The following is a 14,157-nucleotide window of genomic DNA, read 5'->3' as shown; positions in this document are numbered from 1 at the left end:
AGACAACCTACTGAATGTGTAAAATTATTTGCAAATTATATGACCAACAAGGGGTTATTATCCAAAATATATAAACAGTTCATACAATTCAATGTTAAAAAAAAAACCTGATTAAAAATGGGCAGAAGATCTGAACTGACATTTTTACAAAACTAACATATGACCCAGCAATTCTATTCCCAGGCATTCATCTGGAAAAAAAAGTACTAATTAAAAAAATATATGCACCCTATGTTCATAGCAGCATTATTTACAATTGCCAAGATACGCAAGCAGCCTAAATGGTCATAAACAGATGATACGTAAGATGTAGTATAAATATGTACAACGGAATAGTACTCAGCCACAAAAGAGAACAGAATTGTGTCATTTACAGCAACATAAGTGGAGGGTATCACACTAAGTGAAAATAAGTTAGACAGAGAATGACAAATACTGTATGATATCACTTGCACATGATCTAAAAAATAAAACTAGTGGACATAACAAAAAAAAGACTCTCAGATACAAAGAATAAACCTGTGGTTATTGGGGAGAGGGAAGTGGGGAGCAAGATAGGGGTTGGAGAGTGAGCTACATATAGCCTGTATAAAATAAATAAGCTACAAGAATATAATGTACAACAAAGGGAAACTGTGAATGGAGTGTAATCTTTAAAAATTGTGAACCACTATGTTGTACATCTAAAATTTATATAAATTTGTACATCAACTATACCTCAATTTAGAAAAGAAATAAATGAAATAAATTTGTATATCTTAAAAAAAGAAGGAATCAGAGCAAGGTGATTTAGCTTTATGCTCTTCTTCATAGCTCAAATGAAGGTATAACAGTTTTAAAGCTATCAACTAGGAATCAAGCATTCTGACTAATTATCAAAACATCCTTATAAGGTGGAATGCCATAAAAGTTTTCAGGAGATTACACAGAAAACTGTTTTCAAAGACCTTACCTACTTTCTCCTTTTCTTTCCCATCCCAAGCCCCTTCCTGGCATTTCAGAAATAATCTGTTTCATATATATCCTCTACAGTTTACAACTGAAAATCTTTTGGATTATCGTATCAACTTCACTATGATTTCATGAGCACATATGTGAATTTATAAAGAAATTGGATGTTTCTTTTGTGATAGTGCTGTTTATGTGGTAATAGACATTTCTTAAGTCAATGAAATTCTGTGTCATTTTTCTTACACATATACCCAACAAAAATATGTATTTATCTGATCATTTGATCCATACATTTTATATTATGACAATTCTTTTTCATAGAATTTGTCAGATTAATTTTTCAAATGGCTTTGGTGTTACATGTGAGAGATTTCACCAGTATAATATGCCTATTAAAGTTATAACTGTATTTACTTTGTCTCAATTCAGAACTGTGGATTTGATTCCAGTTGACCAATTTAGAAATGTGTGTAATGTGAATCTACAGAACAATAATCTTACCTCATTCAGTGGATTAATCTATCTGCCTAATGTGAAGGTGAGTCACTCACAAATTTTCTTTTTTTTTTTTAAGATATCCAGTGCAGGTTGTAATCTTCTTTACTTTGGACTAAAATGTATATTCATGTCATTAAAGAAAATAAATTATTTTTCCTAAAGCATTTTTTCACCAAGAAAAAAAGTATTACTTCCCAAAGTGATTTCAAATGACCTTAATTTTTGTTTTCATTTATTTTTATTAGTTGGAGGCTAATTACTTTACAATATTGTAGTAGTTTTTGCCATACATTGACATGAATCAGCCATGGATTTACATGTGTTCCCCATCCCGATCCCCCCTCCCACCTCCCTCCCCATCCCATCCCTCTGGGTCTTCCCAGTGCACCAGCCCTGAGCACTTGTCTCATGCATCCAACCTGGGCTGGTGATCTGTTTCACACTTAATAGTATACTTGTTTCAATGCTATTCTCTCAGAACATCCCACCCTCACCTTCTCCCACAGAGTCCAAAAGTCTGTTCTATACATCTGTGTCTCTTTTTCTGTTTTGCATATAGGATTATCGTTACCATCTTTTAAAATTCCATATATATGTGTGAGTATACTGTATTGGTGTTTATCTTTCTGGCTTACTTCATTCTGTATAATGGGCTCCAGTTTCATCCATCTCATTAGAACTGATTCAAATGTATTCTTTTTAATAGCTGAGTAATATTCCATGGTGTATATGTACCACAGCTTTCCTATCCATTCGTCTGCTGATGGGTATCTAGGTTTCTTCCATGTCCTGGCTATTATAAACAGTGCTGCGATGAACATTGGGGTATACGTGTCTCTTTCAGATCTGGTTTCCTCAGTGTGTATGCCCAGCAGTGGGATTGCTGGGTCAAATGACCTCAATTTTATGTGATTGTCTTATAAGCAGTGAATCTTCCTCTCTAAAAGGAGATGGGATCGAAAGCTGCCTCTGTCGTGAGCGAAGTTGGAGGGCACTATGGTTCTCAAAGCAGCCTCATTGCCTCCTGTCCTATAGCTTTGAGACATCTACTAAGGCCTTTTAAACTTAGGGAAATAACAATCTCTCCAACTAAAGAGTTATTTCATCTAAATAAAGAAGTCAGGAATACAGATTGAGAAAATTGAGCAGCTTTCTAGGGTCTCCATTACTTTGTCTGAAATGGTGTCATTTCTCAGCATGTCAAATAATAAAAAACACTTTCAAAGTCAAATCCAGACAATTTGGGACATAAAAATTTGTCATTGTTAACACTAATATATTAAATTATGTTGTATAGTCCAAGTTTTATCCATAGCATAGTTTTTAGGATGGTGATAACCTCAAACCAAAGATATATATACAGCATCATTCATATTTTAATAGCTGGGTAATCATGGATTCTTTCTGTAGGTGTTATGCCTAAACTATAACCATATTGAATCAATTATACCCCGACTAAAGCCTCAGACTCACTTGACCAGTAGACAACTGCTCTACCAGAAAGTGCCTTCAAGTGGCTATGGGCAGCAAGGAACTTCAAAAATAAACAGGTATTATTCTTTTTTTACAACTATAAATAATTTTGGTTGGGAATTTTAAAAGCAGTTAGTCATATCAATGCCAGTAGTAACATACAGTTAGCTTATTTAATGGAGAAGGCAACGGCAACCCACTCCAGTACTCTTGCCTGGAGAATCCCAGAGATGGCGGGGCCTGGTGGGCTGCCGTCTATAGGGTCACACAGAGTCGGACACGACTGATGCGACTTAGCAGCAGCAGCAGTTTATTTAATACTTAATAGCTGCCTAGCAAAAGTAAACTTTGTAAATAAAAAGATACCAAAATACTCCTTTGTTATTGTTTTTTCCCTGCTTTTTCCATTTCATACCCATCTTGTAAAAAAAATGAAAAAAGTAAAAGAAAAAACCTTGTATGTTTAAGGACTGTGGGTTTTTGGGTTTTTTTTGAGATACAATTCACATACCATAACACTTACCCTTTATGTACAATTCAGCATTAGTCATGAGGGAAATGCAAATTAAAACCACAATATGATACTTCTTTAACTCCATTAGAATGGCTGTAATGAAAAATGTAGACATCTAAGTGTGAAATTCCTGAGTCAACTTCTTAAGAAACTGCCACACTCTTTTCCAAAGCGGTTGTACCAAATTCTATTACCAAAAAAAGTTTTGAGGGTTCTAATTTCCCCACATCCTCACCAACATTTGTCTACATTTTTTATTACAGCCATCCTAATGGAGTTAAAGAAGTATCTTACTGTGGTTTTAATTTGCATTTCCCTTATGACTAATGTTGAGCAGCTTTTCATATGCTTATTAGTCATTATTTTATCTTATTTGGTGACTGCCTGTTTAAATATTTTGCTTATTTTTCAGTTATGCTGTTTGGTTTTTTATTATTAAATTCATCAAATATTCTGGATACAACACCTTTATCAAATAAATGATTTACAAGTTTTTCTCTAAATGTGTGGCTTGTCTTTATGTTTTCTTAAATGATATCTTTTAAAAGAATTTTAATTTTGATAAAGTCTAATTTATCAACTTTTTCTTTTACAGATTATGATGTTGTTGTACCTAAGAACTCTTTGGCTAACCTAAGGTTACAAAGATTTTCTCATGATTTCTTCAAAAAAATTTTTTTCTCTTACATTCAGGACTATAATCCATTTTGAGTTTATTTTTGTATATATTGTGAGGTAAAATGTGAGGGCTAAATCGAATAGCCTTGGTAACTTTGTTGAAAATCAATTGACTATAACTGTAGAAGTTTACTTCTGGACTCTTAATTCTATTCCATTGATCTGTGAGTCTGTCCTTTTGCGAGTTCCAGACTGGTTTGATTACTGCAGCTTTATAAGTTTTGAAATCAGAAAATGTAAGCCCTCCAACCTTGCTCTTTTCAAAGATTATTTTAGATATTCTGGGTTGTTTGCTTTTCCTCATAAATGCTATGATGAGATGGTTATTTTCTGGAGAAAAAGAAAAGGGAGAAAACCTGCTAGACTTTGATAGAGATTGAATTGATTCTACTAATCAATTTTGGGAGTACTACTGTCTTAGTAGTAATAGTCTTCTACTGTGTGGACATGAGATTTTTTTCTATTCATTTAGATCGTTATCTCAGCAATGTTTTGTAGTCTTCTGTGTATACATTTTGCACTCCTTTTGTTAATTTTTCTGAAGTATTTTATCATTTTTTATAACTTGTGAACAAAGTCTTAATTTCATTCTCAGTTATTACAGATGTATAGATATTCAGTTGATTTTTGTATATTAATCTTTTACCCTTTATCTTCATGAATTAATTTATTGGTACAGTGATAGTTTTTGTTTTGTTTGGTTTGGTTTGGTTTGGTGGATTCCTTCAGATTTTCTAATTACAAGATCATGTCATCTGAGAATAAAGACAGTTTTACCAATTCCTTTCCAATCTAGATTTGTTGCTGTTCAGTTGCTCAGATGTGTCAGACTCTTTGCAACCCCATGGCCTGCAGCACACCAGGCTTCCCTGTCCTTCACCATCTACCAGAGCTTGCTCAAACTCATGTTCATCGAGTCGGTGATGCCATCCAACCATCTCATCCTCTGTCGTCCCCTTCTCCTGCCTTCAATCTTTCGCAGCATCAGGGTCTTTTCTAATGAGTCGACTCTTCACATCAGGTGGCCAAAGTATTGGAGGTTCAGCTTCAGCATCAGCCCTTCCAATGAATATTCAGGATTGATTTCCTTTAGGATTGACTGGTTTGATCTCCTTGCAGTCCAAGGGACTCTTAAGAGTCTTCTCCAGCACTACAGTTCAAAAAGCATCAATTCTTCAGTGCTCGTCCTTCTTTGTAGTCCAACTCTCACATCCATACATGACTACTGGAGAAACCATAGCTTTGACTAGATGGACTTTTGTTGACAGAGTAATGTCTGTACTTTTTAATACACTGTCAAGGTTTGTTATAGCTTTTCTTCCAAGGAGCAAGTGTCTTTTAATTTCATGGCTTCAGTCACCATCTGTAGTGATTTTGGAGCCAAAGAAAATAAAGTCTGTCACTATTTTTTTCTTTTTCTTGCCTGATTGTGCTAGCTGTTGCTTTTATTCTGAGTAACTCTTTCTGTATTTCTTTGTTCTTTATCATATAAATAACTGATTTTAAAGAAGAAAAAGTGATTATTATATGAATTATAAAGGCAGAATATTATAGCTTAATTTGCTCTATTAGTAAATTCATTCTTTTTCTTCAATTTATAGTAAGTACATAATAAACTCGGAGAAGGCAATGGCAACCCACTCCAGTCCTCTTGCCTGGAAAATCTCATGGATGGAGGAGCCTGGTAGGCTACAGTCCATGGGGTCGCAAAGAGTCGGACGTGACTGAGCAACTTCACTTTCACTTTTCACTTTCATGCACTGGAGAAGGAAATGGCAACCCACTCCAGTGTTCTTGCCTGGAGAATCCCAGGGACGGGAGCCTGGTGGGCTGCCGTCTATGGGGTCACACAGAGTCGGACATGACTGATGTGACTTAGCAGCAGCATAATAAACTGCCTTTTTATGTTTATACAAACAGCTAGTTTGAAATTAAGTTTATGGGCCAAATTGACATTTGTGTTTCAGAGATACAACGAGCAGTGAAAATCTGCCTCCAATAATGAACAGTTTAGAAGTTCTTCATTTGGGCTACAATGGAATTTGTAATTTGATTCAGCTACAACTTAACAGACTAAGAAATTTAAAATTCCTCTTTCTTCAGGGTGAGTAGCAACACTGTTAATGTGTAAGTCTTTATTATTAAAAACTGACTTGATTATCATCCTATTTTGAAAGAAGATTAAGCATCACTATTAGAACAGATTCATTGACAAAGATATTTGAGTAATTATAAATGGGTTTATCTTGAGTTATTTATATAAATAATGTAAATGCAATATTCTCAGGCTATAAAAGACTGCATTCTAGCTCACCAAAGCACATGCATTTTTTAATCCAGTATGAATGACATACTAAGGGCTGGGACTAGAATGGTGTCTTGGTGTCAGTGGGAAGGGTGAGTAAAGGGGGAATCCAAAAGGTCATTTAAAAGAAGTAAATATTAGGACTTAGTGATTAAATATACAAGGAGAGAAAAATAGTTCAGGATGTTTTCATGCTTTCATTAAGACATTGGAGGCAGGAGGGGGGATCGGGATGGGGAACACATGTAAATCCATGGCTGATTCATGTCAATGTATGGCAAAAACCACTACAATATTGTAAAGTAATTAGCCTCCAACTAATAAAAATAAATGGAAAAAAAAAAAGACATTGGCAAGCAAATTTCTAAAGCTAGGGAGAGGATAGTGTTGTGACCACTCTGAGACATAAAAATGGAAACTTTTTCAAGCAGTGGTACTGGACCACAGATCAGAACTGGAGATGTATAGTTTAGAATTATCCCAGTGGAGGTGATAGGTCAAGTCATAGTATATGTGCTTATTTAGGAAATAATGATAGAAGAGAAAGAATGAAACACCAAAAAGACATGTAGAGACACAACTCCCCCCACTACCTCTCAATAATTCCCTTCCACACCCCATTCCCAGCATTAAGAAGGCTGGGAAAAAAAGAACCAGCAGAGGAGTCATTAAGAAATTTTGAAAGAAAACCAAGAAATACAAACTCTCGATGTCAGGAGAAAAAGGGTGATTGACCAAAGTCAAATGATGAAAAGAATGCGGCCTGTGAAAAGAATATTGGATGTAGACAACTGGATTCAACAAAAAGGAGACCACTGGTAACCTTCAGAGTATCAGATTTGGAAGTGTGGGAAATTATTAGATAGGCAGTAAAAACAATAGACAGAGGTTAGAGGCTGCATGTTCAAGGAACTTGTCCTTGAAAAAATGGTAAGAAATGGTAGCTAGTGAAGTTATGAGTGTATTTGAAGGTTTGTAAAGAGGTCAGTTAGGTTAAAGATACAGAACAGGAGGAGGTAAAAAATTCTAAGGTCAGTCTAAAGGGAGAAGAGGGCAAAAGCTATAGAGAAGTACAGAAATGTGGGCAGTAATAAGATAAGGTTATATCAGATATATCAGGATATATCAGAGAGTTAATGAACCTACATTTCACCTGCTGCATTAAATTTGCTAAGATGGTGGAAAAGTCTTTAGGGAAAGGGCAGGGTGTGGCTGTAGGGAAGCAAGTTAGATTCTTAAGGATTAAGAGCTAAATTTATCTAAAATGTAACTATCTAGTTAAATAAGTGGGAATTTTCAAAGAGTGGCAAATTCCACTAGTCATAGAAATGTAAGATCCCTGAAACCACATTTAGCATTGTTTAGAATTCTCTTTCTTAAATATGTTTAATGAGCATTCTAAAGTGAATAATTCATTCTAAAGTGAATGCTACTGTAGATATTATTCAACACTTAAAGCTATCTCATGTAATTTTTATACCACTGGATTTAAAATATTAAAGTGACAGTCCAAATACATAATTTTTTGAAAGTGATATACAACTGAGTCATTTTTCTTAATCTGACTTAATAGACTTTTTTTCATTTATAAGTAAGGCACTGGTAATGTTTCAATTTAACTGTGTGATTTAATTCTGTGAGAAATTTTATTGAAGGTTATGATGTTATCAGTTTCTCTAAAGAATAAAATAAAATAAGATAAATTTCCCATATTTCATCCATTCTGAAACACCCCCTTTAATATTTTAACATCTTGAAATCAGGTGGTATCTTAATTGATGGCATAGTTTATCTAGCTGAGCTTTTTTTCCCTTTCTTAGTATACACAAAATATTGACATATCTTATCAATTGTTGGCATCTTAAATTCTATGAAATATGTTAAATTACAAAGAGAAGAACTCCAAGAAAGTGGGATGACATATTCAATAATGTATTAGTTTTCTAGGACTGCCATAGGACAAAGTACCGCAGACTGGATGATTTCAACAACAAAAGTTTATTTCCTCACAGTTCTTGATTAAGATGTCCAAGATTAAGATGTCAGCAGGGTTGGTCACTTCTGTGGCCCCTCTTCTTGACTTGTAATTGTACTCTGTATCTTCGCATGGTCTTCCCCTCTGTGTCTATGTCCTAATCTCCTCTTCATATAAAGACACCAGTGATACTGCATTAGTGCTCACCTAATGACCTCATTTATTTAACATTAGTTACCTCTTTAAAGACCCAAATACAGTCACATTCTGAGGGACTAGGGATTAGGACTTCAACATATAAATATGAGGAGACACAATTCAGTCCAGTAATAAACAAGGAAGATAAATAGTGGGCAAAAGACAGAATGGCATAGTAGTAGCAGCAGCACTGTAGAAGGTCTAAGTTATGCCTAGTGTTGCTACCTTTATGTCATTCAGCAAGACAATTTCTCTGACCCTCAGTTTTCTGATGATTAAAAAATGATAATATTTTCCCTGTCCTAATTTGAGAATCTAATAGAAATAAAAGCATTTGGTCAACTCAAGGTTCCTCTTCTTATATAAGTTATTTATACTTACAACTATTGATTGCTACAGTAGAGAGAAATCATATGTTATAATGAAAGAATTGAGGTTCTAAAAAATGTAATAAATTCTTAATTTTTTAATGTAATTGCAGTTCAAAAATATGTTGAGAAGGAATTAACAGCATGATTAAGGTATAACTAACATACAGCAAATTAGTTTATTAATACAGCATAATTAGCAATGCAGCAAATTATTTTAATAAATAATTAATATATCTATTTGAATGCTTATTAGAATAATCCAGTATACTCAGGAAGCATATCTTTTTTTTTTCTTTTTAACTACTTCCTAGTACATTTTGGTCTTTTTTTGTTTGTTTTTTTGGTTTGCATTTTATTTAAGTATAGTTGATTTGCAATGTTGTGTTAGTTTCTGGTGTATAGCAAAGTGATTCAGTTATATATGTATAAATATATATATATATATACATATATATTTTCATATTATTTTCCAATATGGTTTAGCATAGGATATTAAATATAGTTTCCTGTACTATACAGTAGTATAGTTGTTTATCCATTTTATATATAATAGATGTCTATATATAATAGAATGTTTATCCATTCTATATATAATAGTTTGCATATGCTAGTCCCAAACTCCCAATCCATCCTTCCTCCACCCCCTACCCCCTTGGCAACAAGGGGGAACAAGTCTGTTCTCTATATGTTTCTAAGTTATTTCTATTCTGTGAATAGATTCATTTGTGTCATATTTTAGATTCCACAGAGTTTCCCTCATAGCTCAGTTAGTAAAGAATCCGCCCGCAATGCAGGAGACCCTGGTTCGATTCCTGGGTTGGGAAGATCCCCTGGAGAAACGATAGGCTACCCACTCCAGTATTCTGGCCTGGAGAATTCCATGGACTGTATAGTCCATGGGCTCGCAAAGAGTCGGACACAACTGAGTGACTTTCACTTTCACTTTGGATTCCACATATAAGTGATATCATATGGTATATGTCTTTCTCTTTTTGACTTATTTCACTTAACCTGATAATCTCTAGGTCCATTCATGTAGTTGCAAATGGAATTATTTCATTCTTTTTTGTGGCTGAGTAATATTCCATTGTATACATGTACCACATCTTTATCCATTCATCTGTTGATGGACATTTACATTGTTTCCATGTCTTGTAAATGGAAATGGCTCTTGTAAATAGTGCTGCAGTGAACACTGGAGTGGAAGGATCTTTTTGGTTTATTGTTTTCTCCAGATAAACTCCTAGGAGTGGGATTTCTGAATAATATGGCAACTCTATTTTTAGTTTTTTGAGGCAGCTCCATACTGTTCTCCACAGTGACTGCACCAATTTATATTCCCACCAATAGTATAGAGGGTTTCCTTTTATCCACACCCTCTCCAGAATTTGCTATTTGTGGACTTTTTCATGATGGCCATTCTGATGAGTGTGAGGTGGCACTTCATTGTAGTATGAATTGCATTTTCTCTAATAATGAATAATATTGAGCATCTTTTCATGTGCCTCTTGGCCATTTGTATTTCTTCTTTGGAGAAATGTCTATTTAGGTTTTCTGCCCATTTTTGGTTTTCAACCCATTTTGGGTTGCTTGTTTTTCTTGTTATTGAGTTGTATGAGCATATCTTTTGCAACACTTTTATACATCTACTTTTATCAGTATCAACTATTTTAGCACTTAACTGTTGAAGAGACAGATTGGGTCAATTCAGTACATTTTCTACATCATATCTTGATCTTTCACACATAAAGGAGAAGTTTTACCTAGTATTATTTGATGATGATGCTACCTTCCTATAAATTAATGTTTTTCTCCTTGGATACATGTTCTTTTAATACTTCACGTTTAAAAAATCATTTGATAAAAATAGTTAAACAAAGATAGTTAATTTATTCAGTTTGGGCTCACTTGACATATCATGAGTTACCTTTTTTCAGGAAATGAAATTAGTCAAATTGAAGGACTTGACAACTTAGAAGTCCTTCAAGAATTGGTAGTGGACCATAACCGCATCAGAGCGTTTAATGATAGTGCCTTTGCCAAACCAAGCTCTCTGTTGGCACTTCACCTGGAGGAAAACAGACTACGAGAGCTGAGCAAATTACAACCTTTGGTAAAACTAGAGAAACTCTTCCTAGGATATAATAAAATCCAGGTAACATTATTTTGTTTTCTTATAAGATTTGCAAGACTTAACCCCTCTAAACAAAGCTGTCAAACATACCAATGAATATTTTGCTAGTGAGCTACTTATCATTTATATGACATGTAAATACTCTGGGATGCAGAAATGCTCACCCTACTTCTAGACTTATAAACCTGACCAACCCACATGCATCCACCTGGATATCCTCTAAGAGATCTTTTTAGTTCCTGACTGCTCTTGGTCCAAGCTGTTTGTGTATCTCAACCCCAGACTCCCTCTGGGCCTTTAAACTTAACATTTGTACTTGGTCTACCTGACATTTGAATCAACTCCTGATAATGAACTTTGATTTGGCTTTAATATTCCATCTTTCCCCACTCAAGGCTGCCTGCCTTTCTTTCACCTGATCATAATTCAGCCTATTTCCATTAGGCCACTGCCCTAACCAGCCCTGCCCAAGCTGTCTTCTGAGACAGTATGCAGATAAGAGGTATACACATAATCATACACAATCCTAACATTTCTTAGTATTTTGCTGATGATTGGTTAGCCCTCCTTGTACCAATTTTGTTACTTCTGCCCATACCTCTAAAACAACCTTGAAGACAAACTGAACTGTGTACTGCCCCGCAAGGGCAGGGACCAAGTCTTTCTTGCCCAAATTTGTATTAGTATATAGCATTGTGCCTGGTACATAGTAGATACATGATTAATATTTGTTTGTGGCTCTACTTGCTGAAGTTCAGGAAGATTTTCTGGAGTGATATAAAAGCCTGAGCAATACCCTTTTCTACCTAACAACTAGGAAATATATATATACAGAGAAAATAACATACAATTAATACATCAAATTTCAAACAACATTCATCTGAGAAGATGAATGCCAAAGCTGGCAACGGTTCTTTCAAAGCTTTTTCTAGAAGAAATCTAAATTAGGAAAATCGTGTTCCTATAGGAACTCTTTCCACTGATAGAAATTGAGCTAACACAAAGGATTTATCAAATCAGACTTACATGAATCTGAGACTTTACCCAGTATCAAGCTTTACTAATAATTTCAAGGATACACATGGTTTGGGGCCTTCCTGTGGCTTCTCTAATTCTACTTCCAAGTGATCTAAAATAGGTCTAAAATTTTTTTATAGTTACTTGATGAATTGGCTAAACCCACTTGTCATTCCAAATAAGAATAGGAGCATATCAATAGCCATTTCATTACTGTGAACTAGCAACTTAAGCTGATCGTGTTGCCTAAATTTTGTCAGCAATAGTGTTTTAGAAATAATTTTGCAAAAACTAAAATGTATTTGCAAACTTTCACCAATGTTAAATAATAATAAACAATCTCATTCAGTAGCGAAAACAACTCATTTAACTAGAGAAACAGTTTTTCAACCATATATATTCCCAGCAAATATGTCAGTATTCAGTCTATTCAACATGACATGCTCCTTCCTGGTTAAGGTTGTGCTTGATATATACCTTTGAAATTGTTTAGACTAGACTTGCCTCCTTTTCCACACGTCTAGGTCAGTCCTCTTAGGAATTAACCAGATATAATCTGAGTTTTAGAATGGATCATAACTCTTCTGAAAAAAATATGGTCTTTCCTAACAAGGGCTGCTGTGTGGCTTGTTTTCCATGTTGGCACATCATCTTTACCCAATCATGTATTTGGAATCAATAGTAAACAGATCTATCTTTAATCAACAATGCAGAATATTGTCACTCAAGCTCATTTCAGAAGATTCAACTTATTACAATCCAACACCTACATGTAATAACTTCAAATCAGCATATATAAGATGTTGGGTAACCAAATAATAATTTACTGCTTAATTTTTAATAGGATATGGCAGAACTGGAAAAACTTGATGGTATCTCTTCCCTCAGAGAACTTACAGTTTATGGCAATCCAGTGAGTGTTATTTTTCTAACTTATCAGTTAATTTACTTTAAATGTAATCTATAGTTGTACATAATTTATTTTTATATACTTTGAGAAAATATTTAATTTTATCTGTTTCCACATGCATAGACAAATTATCCAAGTACAATGTATTGACTAGTGTCTTCTTCCAACTGACTACAATATAAACTGCCATTGTCATGTAAAACAGGGTCCACTTCTTGGTTCTACTTTGTATTCATTGGTCTATTTGTCAGTCCCTATAACAATATCAGTCTATGTTAATTACTAAAGTTTTCTATTAAGTCTTGATATCCAGTAGAGAAGGAACCTCTAATTTTCCCTCTCTTCCTCCTTCTCTCTTTTTTTCTTCACTGTCTTAGCTATCCTTGGCCCTTTACACTTCCTGTGAGTTTCAGGAAACAGCTTCTCAAAGTTACATGAGAATCTTGTTGATAATTTAATTGGAAATTGGAATTGCATTGTATTTATAAATTAATTTTGGGGAGAATTTACCACTTTTACTGTTGAAGTCTTTGAAGGGATAAAATAAGCAACTACCCTTGCTCACCTAACATTTGAACACATTGAGAAATATGACAGTGGCAGACAGAGAGACTGTTTTGCTTAGTTTAGAATTTTGACAAAGCCAAATGGCCCTGCCAGCAGTTGCCAGAATTAATCCTGATGACTCAGTAGCGGGAATGCTTGACTGAGGCCTTTCCACATGGAAGGAGAGCTTCTCCTGCAGGAGCGAAAGGCATTCTCCCAGCAATAAGCTCTTTCTGAAGAGAAAAGACAAGAATTAAACATGACCAGTTTAATCTTCCCAGATTTATCAGTTAAGTCACTCTACTTCCCCAAGTAGAGGGGTGAAGGGACTGAGAGAGCCAGTAGTGCCACATCATAGAGTTACTTCCACCAAGAAAGAAACACAGTAAGCAGTCTCCCCAATACTTTTAGCTTTGATCCTTCTCATTCACAAACATAAATATCCCTGTGTTTATTTTATGTTCTTCAATAAAGGTCTATGCTTTTCTCCTAAAAGTTTTAATCATCTTTGGTTTAATCATCCTGTTGTTTTATTTTTTTTTTCATTTCTGTTCTTTTAATAGCTGTTTTATTTTTTTTTATTTTTT

General features: G+C 34.5%; 1 protein-coding gene across 1 annotated transcript in view; it reads left to right on the top strand.

The window, feature by feature from the left end:
* The window catches only part of LRRC9 (leucine rich repeat containing 9), a 112,125-nt gene that overhangs the window by 86,336 nt on the left and 11,632 nt on the right, over positions 1-14,157 (top strand). Inside the window, exons 25-29 of the mRNA XM_043920452.1 lie at positions 1,381-1,489; positions 2,860-2,999; positions 6,082-6,218; positions 10,901-11,118; positions 12,959-13,027. Coding sequence (XP_043776387.1) covers positions 1,381-1,489; positions 2,860-2,999; positions 6,082-6,218; positions 10,901-11,118; positions 12,959-13,027 — 673 coding nt within the window. The remainder of the gene's footprint in view (positions 1-1,380; positions 1,490-2,859; positions 3,000-6,081; positions 6,219-10,900; positions 11,119-12,958; positions 13,028-14,157) is intronic.

Source organism: Cervus elaphus, chromosome 12, assembly GCF_910594005.1.
Source record: "Cervus elaphus chromosome 12, mCerEla1.1, whole genome shotgun sequence".
Lineage (NCBI taxonomy): Eukaryota > Metazoa > Chordata > Mammalia > Artiodactyla > Cervidae > Cervus > Cervus elaphus.
This window is presented reverse-complemented; position numbering and strand designations above follow the sequence as displayed.